This window comes from Cebidichthys violaceus, unplaced genomic scaffold (genome assembly GCF_023349555.1).
Source record: "Cebidichthys violaceus isolate CVI_PGR_0920_01 unplaced genomic scaffold, fCebVio1.0.p SCAF_87, whole genome shotgun sequence".
Taxonomy (NCBI): Eukaryota; Metazoa; Chordata; class Actinopteri; order Perciformes; family Stichaeidae; genus Cebidichthys; species Cebidichthys violaceus.
The window spans coordinates 486,467-498,966 of NW_027176972.1; the positions used below are offsets into that span (position 1 = coordinate 486,467).

Below are 12,500 nucleotides of genomic sequence, written 5' to 3' on the forward strand. Positions count from 1 at the left end.
ATGGTATTATGAGTGTCTAGCTAGATTTGTACCCAGTGTGTTGTGCATATGGGCTTATATAATTCCCCAGAAACGTTAATAAAAATCATACTTTTTGTTCACTATCGAGACGTTTGGTTTTTCTTGGGTACAAATCCCAGTCGAGCGTCTGCAGCGTTTCTAGTGGAGCCACGTCCGAACTCTGCTGCCATTACCATCAAATAACACCATGAACTAGGCTGAAGGACGTGTATAAAAGGGAAAACGACCACAGCTGGACTGCGTCTGGTGGAACTTCAAGTCGAGGAGTGACACTTGGCATTTTTTTTTTGCTTCACATTGATGAGGCAGTATAATGAAGGATTGACATTTGATTGCATAATGCTGTGTTCAGTAATTACATGAGAGAGAGAGAGAGAGAGAGAGAGAGAGAGAGAGAGAGAGAGAGAGAGAGAGAGAGAGAGAGAGAGAGAGAGAGAGAGAGAGAGGGAGGGGTCTCCACACAGTTGAGTGGCTTGTCTTATTATGCAAGTAGCACAATTTCTATTAACTCCTCGATGCGTGCCAAATCTCCTCAAACCAGGGTTGTCACACACACACACACACACACACACACACACACACACACACACACACACACACACACACACACACACACACACACACACACACACCATATCTGGCCTTCAGCTGTGTTGGGCCTCCACACTGCCTGTCCTCCTATAGGCTGCAGTCAATGTAAAGGCTCTCGTGTCACATACTATCAGTGTTGTGCACACGTTGTACACTGCGAAGTTTGGCTTATTAATGTGTCAGACTACAACTTTTTGAATCTCAGTGACGTTTGAAGTTCAGTATTACGCCAAAAAAAACCAACAACAACAAAAAACAAAAAATAATTTAAAAAAAAAGCCACAAACTCTGAACTCGGAGGTTTAATTTCTGCATGAATTGACAACTTTATGATTTAATGGAGATTAAAAGTATTTATTTTTTTCCTCCGTAGATCAACCAACGTGTCAACGATGAACGACAAAACAACTAAATAATAAACTCTTAAAACAAACGTTAATGTTTCAGTAACGTTAACTTAACGGGCTCAGCATGAACACACGTCGACCAGCGCGAGCACCGAGCAACGTGCTGCACGAGTAAATATCAACGTTACATTGTAGCGCAATGTTGTCTGCGCAAAAAAAAAAAAAAAAAAAAAATTGAAATACAGAGGAGGAAAAATAAATCTTGGAAGATTAAACTTTTTTTAAAACTAGGGCACGAGTCAACAAGCGTGAAGCTGCGTGCGCAGAGAACACTTGCAGCGCTTCCACCATTTTTTCCAGTACAGTGGCTGTACTGGAAAATGTGCAATAACTTAGAAAAACTCACCCGCGGATATTTCTTGACTTCTTCTCACTTCTGCGCCGCGGCGCTTCAAACACGTCAAAAGTAGCAGAACGAGAGTTCCGCGTGGCGACTTATCTGCGGACGACAACTTCTCGGGTGCGCAAATAAGTCTTCTTAGCGGTCCTCCTGTTCGCGTATCGCGTCGCCTTCTTTCTCTCGCTCTTTCTTTCTTTTCCCGTTCATGACTCCCTGCTCCCCTACACAGCCATTTTCCAGCTCAGCACGGCGCAGGGAAGGAGAGTGCGTGGGAACTAATATGCGGAGCGCGGAAAGAGACGAAGCCGAGCGGAAAAGTCCGAACGATTAGTGAGGGGAGGGGAGGGGAGGGGAGAGGGGAGGGGAGGGGAGGGGAGAGGGGAGGGGAGGGGGGGGGTCACCGGATGGCCTCGTCCCATAATTTGGAAATTTGAACCTGACAATCTGAAAGTGTGAACTTTAAGACCTCTTTTTTTTATGGCAAAATAATCCTGTTGGTGGGAAAAAGAGACTACATGTTGAATCCGTATCTGATCCCATTGTGGGAATATATGTTCTCATATTGTTCCAGTCCCTTTTGTTTTTTACCAATAATATCTTATTATTCCAGATCATCTACTTCCTGTTACATGTTTGACTGTTTCAGATTTAATATGGGAAAACAAGAACAATTCCGCTGGCATTGTTCTTTATGTTCATATAAATCCTTCTGGATATATATTTATATTGAACACAGTAGTTGAATGTTTATGCTTACCTCTGTTCTTTGTTTTTATTTATATTTATATATACACATGTATATATATTTTTGTTTATTCGTATGTATGTTGAGAGGAATGTAAATGACGCATACATGGTCAATAGAGCCGACTCTTATTCTGAAAGGTTATTATTGTTTATGTACTGTTGTTGTAGGGACAAATGACACAACACGTTATGGTCCTGGACTTTGTCGTCCCCTTTGTAATGCATTTATTTCAAGCACTGTTAAGACAATAAAACAATGTCACACCAGTCTGCATCAGATACCCACATGGTAGAGAGTTCATAAAGGCCAGTTTGACATTTAGGGGACAAGAGGGGGGGGGGGGGGGGGGGGGTGTCAAATGGAGAGCGACGACTTTTCAATACACTAAAAACGAGTGTGGAAGACGAACAAGACGGAGGATGAGACGTCGTGAAGACACAGAGGTCGTCACACGAGAGGAGAGACGTTCTGACCGCTGGTATGGATGGACTGCTGCTTAAAAAAAAAAAAGTATAAAATGAAGATACAACTCAGGGTCAAGAGATACTAAGACTGGTTGGTTTGGGGGTAAAAAATAAAAAAACATGAAATCATAAGAACATATTAAGATGTATATTGCATCAGAAATTCAGGGATAAATCCTTCAGACACAGCGTTTAGTTTCCCCTAAGCAGACGAACTTCTACCTTCTAACCCCCACGATCGATCGCCACCTTTCAAGGCTTAGTATGTGCTAAAACATCCACTATGAATTCCCATATTAACAGTTCCCTCAATCAGGCACACGTGCCATCATCAAATTTAAGAACACAAGACAAAAGTTTTTCCTTTGTAAAAAAAAAAAAAAAAAAAAAAAAAAAAAAAACGAGACCGGAAGCATTTTTGGTTACCGATGCGAACCGAACGAAAACAATAAGAAACGGATTCAAAACGGCCACAAAAGTATAAAATAAAGGATACAGAGCGGAAAACCAAATGTGTGCACATTTCTTAAAAAGCTCAAATCGGTCACTGAGCATCACATTTAAGAATTCAAGGCTGTTTTGGATTCATAAACTCCCAAGAGCATGAAAACAGAATTGTGGGAATATTCCACTGGGATGTGAAGCACAGCGCTCTGAGGCTGAGAATGAGACCCTGTTCACGTTACACAACGTATCGGAGTCCACCTACCCTTACAAGGTCACTTTAAAAAAAACAACAACAACAAAAACCCACCATCAACAGCTGTTTATAAGGTCCACCATTGTTTATACAACACACATCAACAGCAGAGGCTATTAGTACTGCAACACCACCGGTTCCATGTCAAAATATACAAAAAAAAGGAGATCCTCTACTCGTTCCTTCATCCGCTCAGGGCCTCGACTTGAATTTCATTCATTTATTTTTTTTTGTTGATAATAATTTAACCAAAAAAAAAAAAAAAACATGACAAAGTCCACACACAGATTTGCACTAAAATGTAAACATTCATTCATTCATAACACGCATTAAAAAGAAATAAAAAACAACGGGAACGAGTCTGTTTCATCCACATTGTGAATCCTACGCAGAAGGAAGTCGTCCTGAAATATGAATGTGCTCCAACTGTTATACGGCTACTATGACTTGTGCAAACACTTCAGCTAGACTAGGTTAAGGAGCTGGACGGGGGGGGGGGGGGGGGGGACTTGATTCAACAAGGTCTTATTAAGAGGACAGAGACAACAGCTCGGTTTTCATGGAGTCACACAAAGCTTTATCTACAGACCTGTGCGTGTCGGTCGTGATTCAAACCAGTGCTGGAGGAGCGACGCAGCGTTTCACAGGACGGACAGCGAGTGAAGGTAGAGCCCATGCATGCATGAAGCTTCTTATATACACACACACCACTACAGTACCTCTTTGAGAACGGTTCCTATGGCTAAACCATACTTTTGGCACCACAGCTAGACTTCCAAGAACGTTGATATTTTCTTTTTTTTTTTTTTTTTTTTTAAATCCTTCAAAATAAAATGGTTCGTACGAGGCCTAACTTTGGGATCGATCGGTTAAAACGGTCGCCTCCGCCTATCGGTGCGATAAGAGAGGCAGATTCCATAACGTACATTACGTGTCGCCAGTCTCCCACTCTGAACACAAAACAACGCCCAGTGGTCGGCAGGCATTGAGGTATAAAAGAAATATGGTGGGATGTTGACCGACGTTCACCTGCCTTCTTCTGCGCCTGCTGTAGAACCACACCGAGAAGAAGAAGAAGAAGAAGTGTTCGTGTGGCTTTTCTCTTTGTGCATTTCCTGAACTAAGAGCAGCGGAAGCATCCAAGGCATTTTTTTCCTCCAACATAAAAAGTCATAAATAAGTTTCTTCATTTTAAAACAAAAAATATTTACAAATTACATCAGTTACAGGTGCCACAGTGATTTGAGAACCGAGGGAGAAAAAAACAAAAAAACAAGCAAACGAGGAGGAAGTAAACATAGTTTGGCAGTCACTATTCTGTCGACAGTGTTGCAGGATGCATATATTACTGAGATACATCGACTTTAATTTGTTCTTCTGTCTTCAAGCAGTTTGCTTGCTGATGATTTGGGACTTGGTCACAGTCTTCAGGACACACATGCAAGGCCTTCAAATGTAAGTACAGTAGCAGGTCAAAGACTCGTCTTCAGCGACAGAACTAAAACCCTTCTTTGTCTTTCGACTTGGCTTTCTGAGGCGCTTTAGAGCCCCGTGATCCACTTCCTTCCAGCTTCACAGCGGATTCCGACTGGGCCGAGTTGATCCAGGACGCCTTGAAGGCTTTCTGCTGCGTGACAGGAAGCGTCGGGCTCGGCGTCGCCTCTCTCTCCTCCAGGTCATCGAAACTCACTTCCTGCACGGCCTCCTGTTTCTTGAAGGAGTCCCTTCGCTCCGACAGCGCCAGCTTCCTCATCACCACCACCTCTTTGGAGTGGTGGTTGCCGCCGCGGTGTTGCGGCGAGGCGGTGGCGCGGTAATGCTCGCCGCCTCCACCGGCCGCGTCCTGGTGGCCTCGCTGCCCTCCTATGTACAGACCCTGGCGGCCGTGCTCGCCGACACAGACGAACCCGGTGGCCCCCTCCAGGTCCTCCAGCCCCTCCCCTTCAGACAGAGGCACCTCCATGGTGTGGCGACGGGTGCTGTAGGCCTTCCTGTCTCCGTGGTAACCCCCCGTCATCTTGTCTCCCGTCAGCTTCTCTGCCGACTGGACCCTCTTGAGGAGCGGCGACCGCGGCGGTTCTGCACTGCGGGGACGCACGGAATGGCGGGTGATAGTGGGAGGGGACAATGTCTTGCCATGGAAACCCTGTAGAGACTTGGGGTGACTGGGGAGGCAAGATGGAGAGCACTGGGGGGAGAGGGGCTGAGGAGGAGGGATGCAGGCCAGCGGTGAAGGAGGGATACTGGTGGTGGACTTGCAGCGGCCGGCTTTGGTGTAGCGACCCAAGACATGTAGGGAACTGGGACGGGCCTGTGGGACCGGCGAGTTAGGGGAGCTGGAGCAAGGAGAGGAACTTGAATCTGACAAAAAATAGAAAAAAAAAAGAAAAAAAAAGCATGAGTAGATATTTTAAAAACAAGACAGGAAGAGATCGACAGTCCCCTCTTTGGGATGCAACTCACCTCCGGAGTGATCAGGAGCAGGGGAGCGACAGGGCGTAGAAGGCCCAGGAGAGAGACTCTGCGTGGGGGAGCCGGAGAGGCTGTCGCTGGACGACTGGTGGAAACCCGAAGAGAAGCTACGACTGCTCTGCATGGGCGGAGGAGGTGTGTGCTTAGACAGCTTCTTCAAGATGCTACGTCGCCGGCTGCGCAAGAGGAAGCAGGTGTCAGGTGTGTGATAAAAAAAATAATGAGCGAGAGGTAAAAACACCGGCCATGGAAAAAGACACAAGCTACAAAAAAGTCCATCCAATGCGGTCTCTTAGACGGTCTAAAATGTAAGAGACAAACTTGGAGAATGGAATTTTATGTCAGCTAACTGCAGTAGAAACAAATACTGAACTTCAGACGGGCGTTCCTCATGTCTAACGGTAATGCAGCAGCTTCACTCTCCCCTCATGTACCTGTCCTGTCCGTCCTTCCTTTTGCTCTTCTTGCTGCGTCGGGCCATCTTGGCCTTGTAGCTCGATTTTCTGGCAGGGCCCACCTTGATAGAAGTGTTCTCCAGTGCAGTCGTCTGCAGGGTCACCCTGTTTCCACTCTGTTGGAAGCAGACCATTAACAGAAATCAGAAATTAATTTGAATCACCAAAATATACAATAGGTACGCAGAAAAAAAAACCCAAATCAAATGATGTCAGATGTCCTCGCACCTTGAGCAGGAGCTCCACCACCTCGGTGTGGACAAGTCCCTGGACCGACTCCCCGTTGACGTGAGTGATGAGGTCACCGGCCCTCAGTCCCGCCTCGTGTGCTGGACTGCTTTCCTCGACACACTGCGGACACCAACGCACAACCTCGGATTCAAATGACTGGCCGAGCAACCACCTAATCAGCTGGTACCGTGACTGACGCCCATGCAATTATTACAACCAAGGCTTTATGAACACCAACACATGTATGCACAGCATCGGATAAATGCATACAGTACATAAAACTCTAAAAGTGCAGAGTTGATTTGGCACAATTAATGAGTCTCTATAGTCTTGACTGGGGCCGTATTTTTTTTTAGAACTAAATATCTTTCATAATTACGCTGCAAAATCATTGAATACACAACATTTGTCACCAGCAGCAGCAGCTACACCCGAGACGAGGACACGTACCCAGACCATGTGGTGAACCGTGTAGACGTCACTATCTCCCATGTAGACTCTGATGGCTCGCAACGCAAAGCCAAACCTCTTCCCAGAGCTGTGGATGACCACAGGAGGCCTGAGGCAGCTGATGCTCACGGAGAGGTCCCTGCTGGGGGACGAGTCTCTGGACGAGGGATTGGACGACAGGGACAAGGAGGATTTGGGGCTCGTAGGAGGACCTGCTGAGTCATCTGGACCAGGAGAAGATGATGTGAAAAGGTCAACGGGTGAGAGTTTAGGGATCGCATGTCTGGCGTTTTCATACATTTTGCATCGTTATGTATTCTTCCACCAAACTATCATAATACCAATGTTTGTGTGTGTGGAGTGTGGGTAAGGTAACCAGCATCACGCTGTAGAGGGCACTGTAAACACAGAAGTAGTCATTATCCTCCTGTCTACCTGGGGTGATGATGAGGGACAGGCCAGAGACGGAGGCGGACTTGGGGACTTTCCCAGCCGAGGGCCTGGGTTTCTCTGGGGTCTCCAGCTGGTGGGCGATGCGCCGGGACGCCCCTCTTCGGAAGGACGGCCTGGTGCCCGTGCTGTTGCTCCGGAGCCGAATGCGCCGCAAGTTGGACACCATCCCGTCTAGAATCAGGGAGGTACAGAGCGTGAGCACTGGTGTTTCATAGTCGCTACATGACAGGAGAAGATAATGTACAGAGATCTCTGTGTGTGTGTGTGTGTGTGTGTGTGTGTGTGTGTGTGTGTGTGTGTGTGTGTGTGTGTGTGTGTGTGTGTGTGGGCCTCACCTTCCTCCTCGGCAGAGATGGCGAAGCGAGGCATGATGTCGAGGCTCTGGGTGCTGTTCATCACCAGTGGGCTGGCGCTGCGCTCTGACTGGGAGGAGCTGGACGAAGCACGAGGACGCAGACTGCCAGGAAAACACAGTACACATGCAGGATTTCAGTAAATCCTCTATATACATATTTAGAACTGTTGAGTAAGCGACAAAAAACAACAACTATGGAATAAATAAAAAAAATCCATGACTCTAGATTCCCCGTTTGTTTTATTCTGCGTTGCATTTCCTTAAGAGCATGGTTGTTTCTGAACCAGTAGTCATTCGGTTACACATAAAAAAAAAAAAAATCTCTGAATATTAAGTGCTTCATATTTAACGAGAGAGAATTTTTACACTTCGATCTCACAAATTTCAGAAAGCTGAGGCGAGAATGAGGGCTGTAATCATTTCCCTCTCATAAGCAGGATATCACCCTCTCACGGTTCGTGCTCCCACCTCCCCCTGTGTCCATCTGTCCTGTCTCCGCCGGCCAAGTGTTTGTGTCCATCGCCAGGGGAGAGGACCCCCCTTCCCTCCCACCGCTCCTCCTTCTCCTCGCTGTGGCTCCGCTCTGATGACGACAGGCTCTGGTTGGACGGCGTGGAGGTGGACAGGTGCTCTGTGCTGCTGTACACCTGGAGTTTAACGAGCGGATGTAGATGTTTGATCAGGAAATCGGGAGGACGCGTTTCCTCAAAGTTCACGCCGATGTTTTACTTTATCGAAAGAGACGTTAAGGTGAGATATTTCTAAATATAAGGCGAGCGATATTCTACAGGCGAAGGCGAATAAGTACCTTGCTGAATCGGTGGGCCACAGAGGAGAACTGTCGGAGCTCCAGGGATGATTCGTCATCGTTGGTTTCATCGTCGTCATCCGAGTCCAGGTGACAGTAGCGCTCCGATCGGGCTGTAGGAAACACAACGACAGTGCATTAAGTAATGAACTGTAAAATGAAGTCTCTGCAGCCCTCTCTCAGTCGTGCGTCCTTCTGTTTTTCTAACAACGCTGTGTCTAGGTTTGTCTGTGTACATGCAGACAGAAACCCATATTTGTATTGTCGTTGAGCGAGTCCACACTAGATCACGAAAGGTGTGTACTCCATAAATCTAACGGCTCTTCCACGTACTGTCGAAGTAGCTGGTGTCGTCCTCAGTCTCTAGTTGAGGTATGAATTCAGCTTTCTGCCTTAAGAGGCCGTTCCAGTCCAAACCCAAGAAGAACATGTGCATCTTCACCTCCGTGGTTCCACCTGGGGGGAAAAACAAAAAAAAACAATAAATAAATCAGACAAATAGGTTTGGCTTTCACATCTGCTCGTCTTGGGCCTGGTTTACAGCCCATATCTGCACGGTGTCTCCCTTGATACCTTAATATCTCTCTTCGACATACTCAAGTCATCAGAGGTCTGTTTACCGCGGCGCTGCCTCACTCCAGATATAAACTCTCATCACCACGGCGTTCAGGTAAGCATAAAGGTGTTTGTGTTGGGAAAATTCGATCAAATGCTGCCACAACAATGGCTCAAACGTGTTTCTTTTTAAAGGTGAAAGGTCAACACTTCGCAGCAGACTGTAACAGTGCTGTGGATCTGGGACCTAGCAGGCTGTATGTCCTCTGTAGGGCCTTGTTCGCCATACGGCACTCTGCTACCGACCTGTTCCCAGACGCTCCAGAGGGCTCTGTCTCAGCAGCCTGGTGATGAGATCCTGGGTATCAGCCGGCAGAGCGTCTTCCCCCTCAGGCCAGATGATGTCATCTGGACAAGGGGAAGCACATGCCAGTGAGGTGACGGCCAATAACCCAAGACTACAATAAACAAAATAATCAAACTTGTATTGGGCAATATTTATGTGTGGAGAAGTCTCAGTAGCAATGCACTTACCGTTGACCACCTGACCAAAGAGCTGCTCTGGTGTGTCTCCAAAGAAAGGCACACAGCCCACTAAGAACTCATAGAGGATGATGCCCATAGCCCACCAGTCTACGGGCTTCCCATAGCCCTGCCTCAGGATCACCTCTGGAGCGATGTACTCCGGAGTGCCACACACCTGTGGAAAGGAAAGACGGACGAAGAGAGTGAAGCTCGGTGTGAGTTTAAGGTCCTGAACAACAACAGACAAGACGAGAAGATGAGAAGATGAGAAGAGACGCACCTGTTTGTCGATGAACTCTCTGGTATCCTTCTCTATATGTCCTTCATACAAGTTGGTGGTCATGTTCATTAGACCAATCTTTGACAGCCCAAAGTCTGTCAGCTTGATGTGTCCCAAGGAGGTGATTAACAAACTACAAAAAGATGGGGGGAAAAAAAGAAATGTTTCATCGTACATCAAAACGCTAACTTCGAAACTCTCTGAAAAACATCAAAAGGTTGTTTCAGAATATTTTTGCTCCAACTTCAAAATGATTGCCTTCAAGACGTCTAAAAAAGACGAACGCTTGAAAGTACTTCGGTGCCTCAGAGCACAGAGAGAAAAAAAAAAAAAAAGGAAATATGAGAAATGAGGACTCACTTGTCAGGTTTCAGGTCTCTGTGTACGATGCCGTAGTTGTGAAGATACTCCAAAGCCAGGACAGTCTCCGCAAAATACATCCGAGCCATGTCCACAGGCAGAGGACCAATGTTCTTCAGTAGGTTGGCACAATCCCCACCTTAAAGTGCATTTACAGATGGCAAAAAAAATAAAAATATTATATTAGATTAGTTTCATGTGCAATATTCCTGGCAAAAAAAAAAAATGGACATATGCATGGGCAATTCACAGCTCACCTTCCACATACTCCATGACCATGCAGAGGTGCCTCCGTGTCTCAAAAGAGCAGAACATAGAGACCACAAATGGGTTTTCGGCAAAGCAGAGGATGTCTCGCTCCACAAACACCTGCTGGATTTGGTTTCTAAGCATCAGGTTCTGCCGGTTGATCTTCTTCATGGCAAAGCGCTGACGGGTGTCCTTGTGGCGCACCAGAAACACAGTCCTGCACGGCGTGAGAAAGAAGGGGGGGGGGGGGGGGGGGGGGGGGACGACAAAAAGAGGAGAAAGACGGACAATTTACGGGACCAGCGGGGAATAGGAGTTTATAAAAAGGGAATGAGAGGTACGTTGAGCGATTTAACAGGGGAAATGAGGAGAGGGAAAAAAAGATGAGGAAACATCAGTTCAGACTTGAAATGAAATTGCCCAGACAAATTCCAAGTGTAAACACAGAAATGCTACAGCAACACATCCTCATTTTAGTTTCTTTTCTGGTTTTATTGGGCTCTCTGCGGCGCCCGCTTAAGAGACTGAGTCAGTCGGGAACGCAAACAAAGAAGTCTTTCTTACTCACCCATAGGCGCCATTGCTAATGAGCTTGATGGTCTCGAAGTCGCTCTCCACTGGTTTCCTACGAGGAGGGGTGCAGCCCGCTCGGCTCTGAATCACACAAAAACAGAAGGACAATAACAGGAAGTCAAGTTGCTGCATGAATTCCTGGTTGTTGTGATAATGTGTCTGCCTGTATTAACACGTGCTCCATTCCCCACTTAAGCTGTATTTTAATACACTGTAATTAACCCCCTCAAGCTTCTACCTGTATAGATGTCACCTCTCCGGCGTCATCAGACTCTCTGCTCGCCGCTCGGTGAACCGGACTCGTCTGCTCCAGGTGAACCATCTCTGTAACGGCAGAAGACACAGCGATCAAACTCCGTTCAGTTGAAATAGGACGGTAAGTGCTCATTTAACCCAAAGCATACTTTTCTATCCGTTTGCATCATTACTTTATAATGGCTCAGTTCTGTTCAGCTGAGTTATGCTCTACTCGACTTGAAAATATATATATATATATATATATATATATATATATATATATATATATATATATATATATCAGCATTGTAACAGTTTGTACACAATAAGAACAGATGCAATAAAAACTGAAAATCAAGTAGAAAGAGTAGTAATAAGTTCAGTAAAGAGCAATAAATGACACAGTGAGTGCCTTCAGCACACATTTAAGGATGTGCCGTATTTTTATTGAAAACAATAAAATGATGTAATGCATAAAATTCTACATAAAAATAAGAATAATTACTGCAACGATAAAAAAAAATGTCAGTAGGAATAATGACACTAAGTTCTCATATCGAGAGAACAGATTTTTATAAGATCCTGATGTTATTCTGGTAAAATAAGCAAACGGTACAATTCATCCGAAAATGCCCAGACAGTTTAGCAGGTAAAATATTAAATAATAATAAACGCCGCACCTTCCAAGGGATCCCTGGTGAGGCCGAGCTGGCTGATGATGTATTTGGGAATATCAGTCTTGATGCCGTGGCCCACCTTGGCTTGACCCTCTGCAGCCTCCAAACGTTGGTAAAACTCCTCGGGGTCAAACTCCTGTGTTGGGATTATTTTTGAAATATCATTTAGTTGCCCTTGGCTTTTGTACACACACACACACACACACACACACACACACACACACACACACACACACACACACACACACACACACACACACACACACACACACAGCAAAGAAAAAAACTGCAAACTAGACACTAGGAAAAGACGGGAAACACAACTGTGATGTGAGAATTGGTCAGAAAGCAAAAAGGGAATCCAGCGTGTTTCTCTTTAGGACTTGTGAATTTGAGCTATCAACTACTACTGTCAATATCAAATATTGATATTGCTTATAAAAGGACTACAACTCCCAACATTATCCTGTCCCTGTTGCAACTGTGTTATGGTAACTGCTGAAACTATCATTACTTCAACATATCGTCAGTGTACTCGAGTCACCGATG

General features: G+C 45.8%; 2 protein-coding genes across 5 annotated transcripts in view; both read right to left on the reverse strand.

The window, feature by feature from the left end:
- pik3r2 (phosphoinositide-3-kinase, regulatory subunit 2 (beta)) overlaps window positions 1-1,620 on the reverse strand; it is a 20,690-nt gene extending 19,070 nt beyond the window's left edge. Inside the window, exon 1 of the mRNA XM_068702667.1 lies at window positions 1,366-1,620. The gene's annotated coding sequence lies outside the window, so the exon portion shown is untranslated. The remainder of the gene's footprint in view (window positions 1-1,365) is intronic.
- Window positions 1,621-2,942: 1,322 nt separating this feature from the next.
- Window positions 2,943-12,500, reverse strand: part of mast3a (microtubule associated serine/threonine kinase 3a) — a 26,519-nt gene continuing 16,961 nt past the window's right edge. For all 4 annotated transcript variants that reach the window (XM_068702656.1, XM_068702653.1, XM_068702655.1 and 1 more), the window contains 18 exons: window positions 11,955-12,087; window positions 11,276-11,361; window positions 11,033-11,118; window positions 10,473-10,681; window positions 10,216-10,354; window positions 9,856-9,988; window positions 9,585-9,750; window positions 9,357-9,458; window positions 8,829-8,951; window positions 8,496-8,608; window positions 8,156-8,334; window positions 7,668-7,789; window positions 7,315-7,503; window positions 6,880-7,103; window positions 6,427-6,549; window positions 6,178-6,314; window positions 5,735-5,919; window positions 2,943-5,632 (listed from right to left, as the gene is read on the reverse strand). In XM_068702656.1, coding sequence (XP_068558757.1) covers window positions 4,770-5,632; window positions 5,735-5,919; window positions 6,178-6,314; window positions 6,427-6,549; window positions 6,880-7,103; window positions 7,315-7,503; window positions 7,668-7,789; window positions 8,156-8,334; window positions 8,496-8,608; window positions 8,829-8,951; window positions 9,357-9,458; window positions 9,585-9,750; window positions 9,856-9,988; window positions 10,216-10,354; window positions 10,473-10,681; window positions 11,033-11,118; window positions 11,276-11,361; window positions 11,955-12,087 — 3,312 coding nt within the window. In that variant the 3' untranslated portion in view covers window positions 2,943-4,769. The remainder of the gene's footprint in view (window positions 5,633-5,734; window positions 5,920-6,177; window positions 6,315-6,426; window positions 6,550-6,879; window positions 7,104-7,314; window positions 7,504-7,667; window positions 7,790-8,155; window positions 8,335-8,495; window positions 8,609-8,828; window positions 8,952-9,356; window positions 9,459-9,584; window positions 9,751-9,855; window positions 9,989-10,215; window positions 10,355-10,472; window positions 10,682-11,032; window positions 11,119-11,275; window positions 11,362-11,954; window positions 12,088-12,500) is intronic.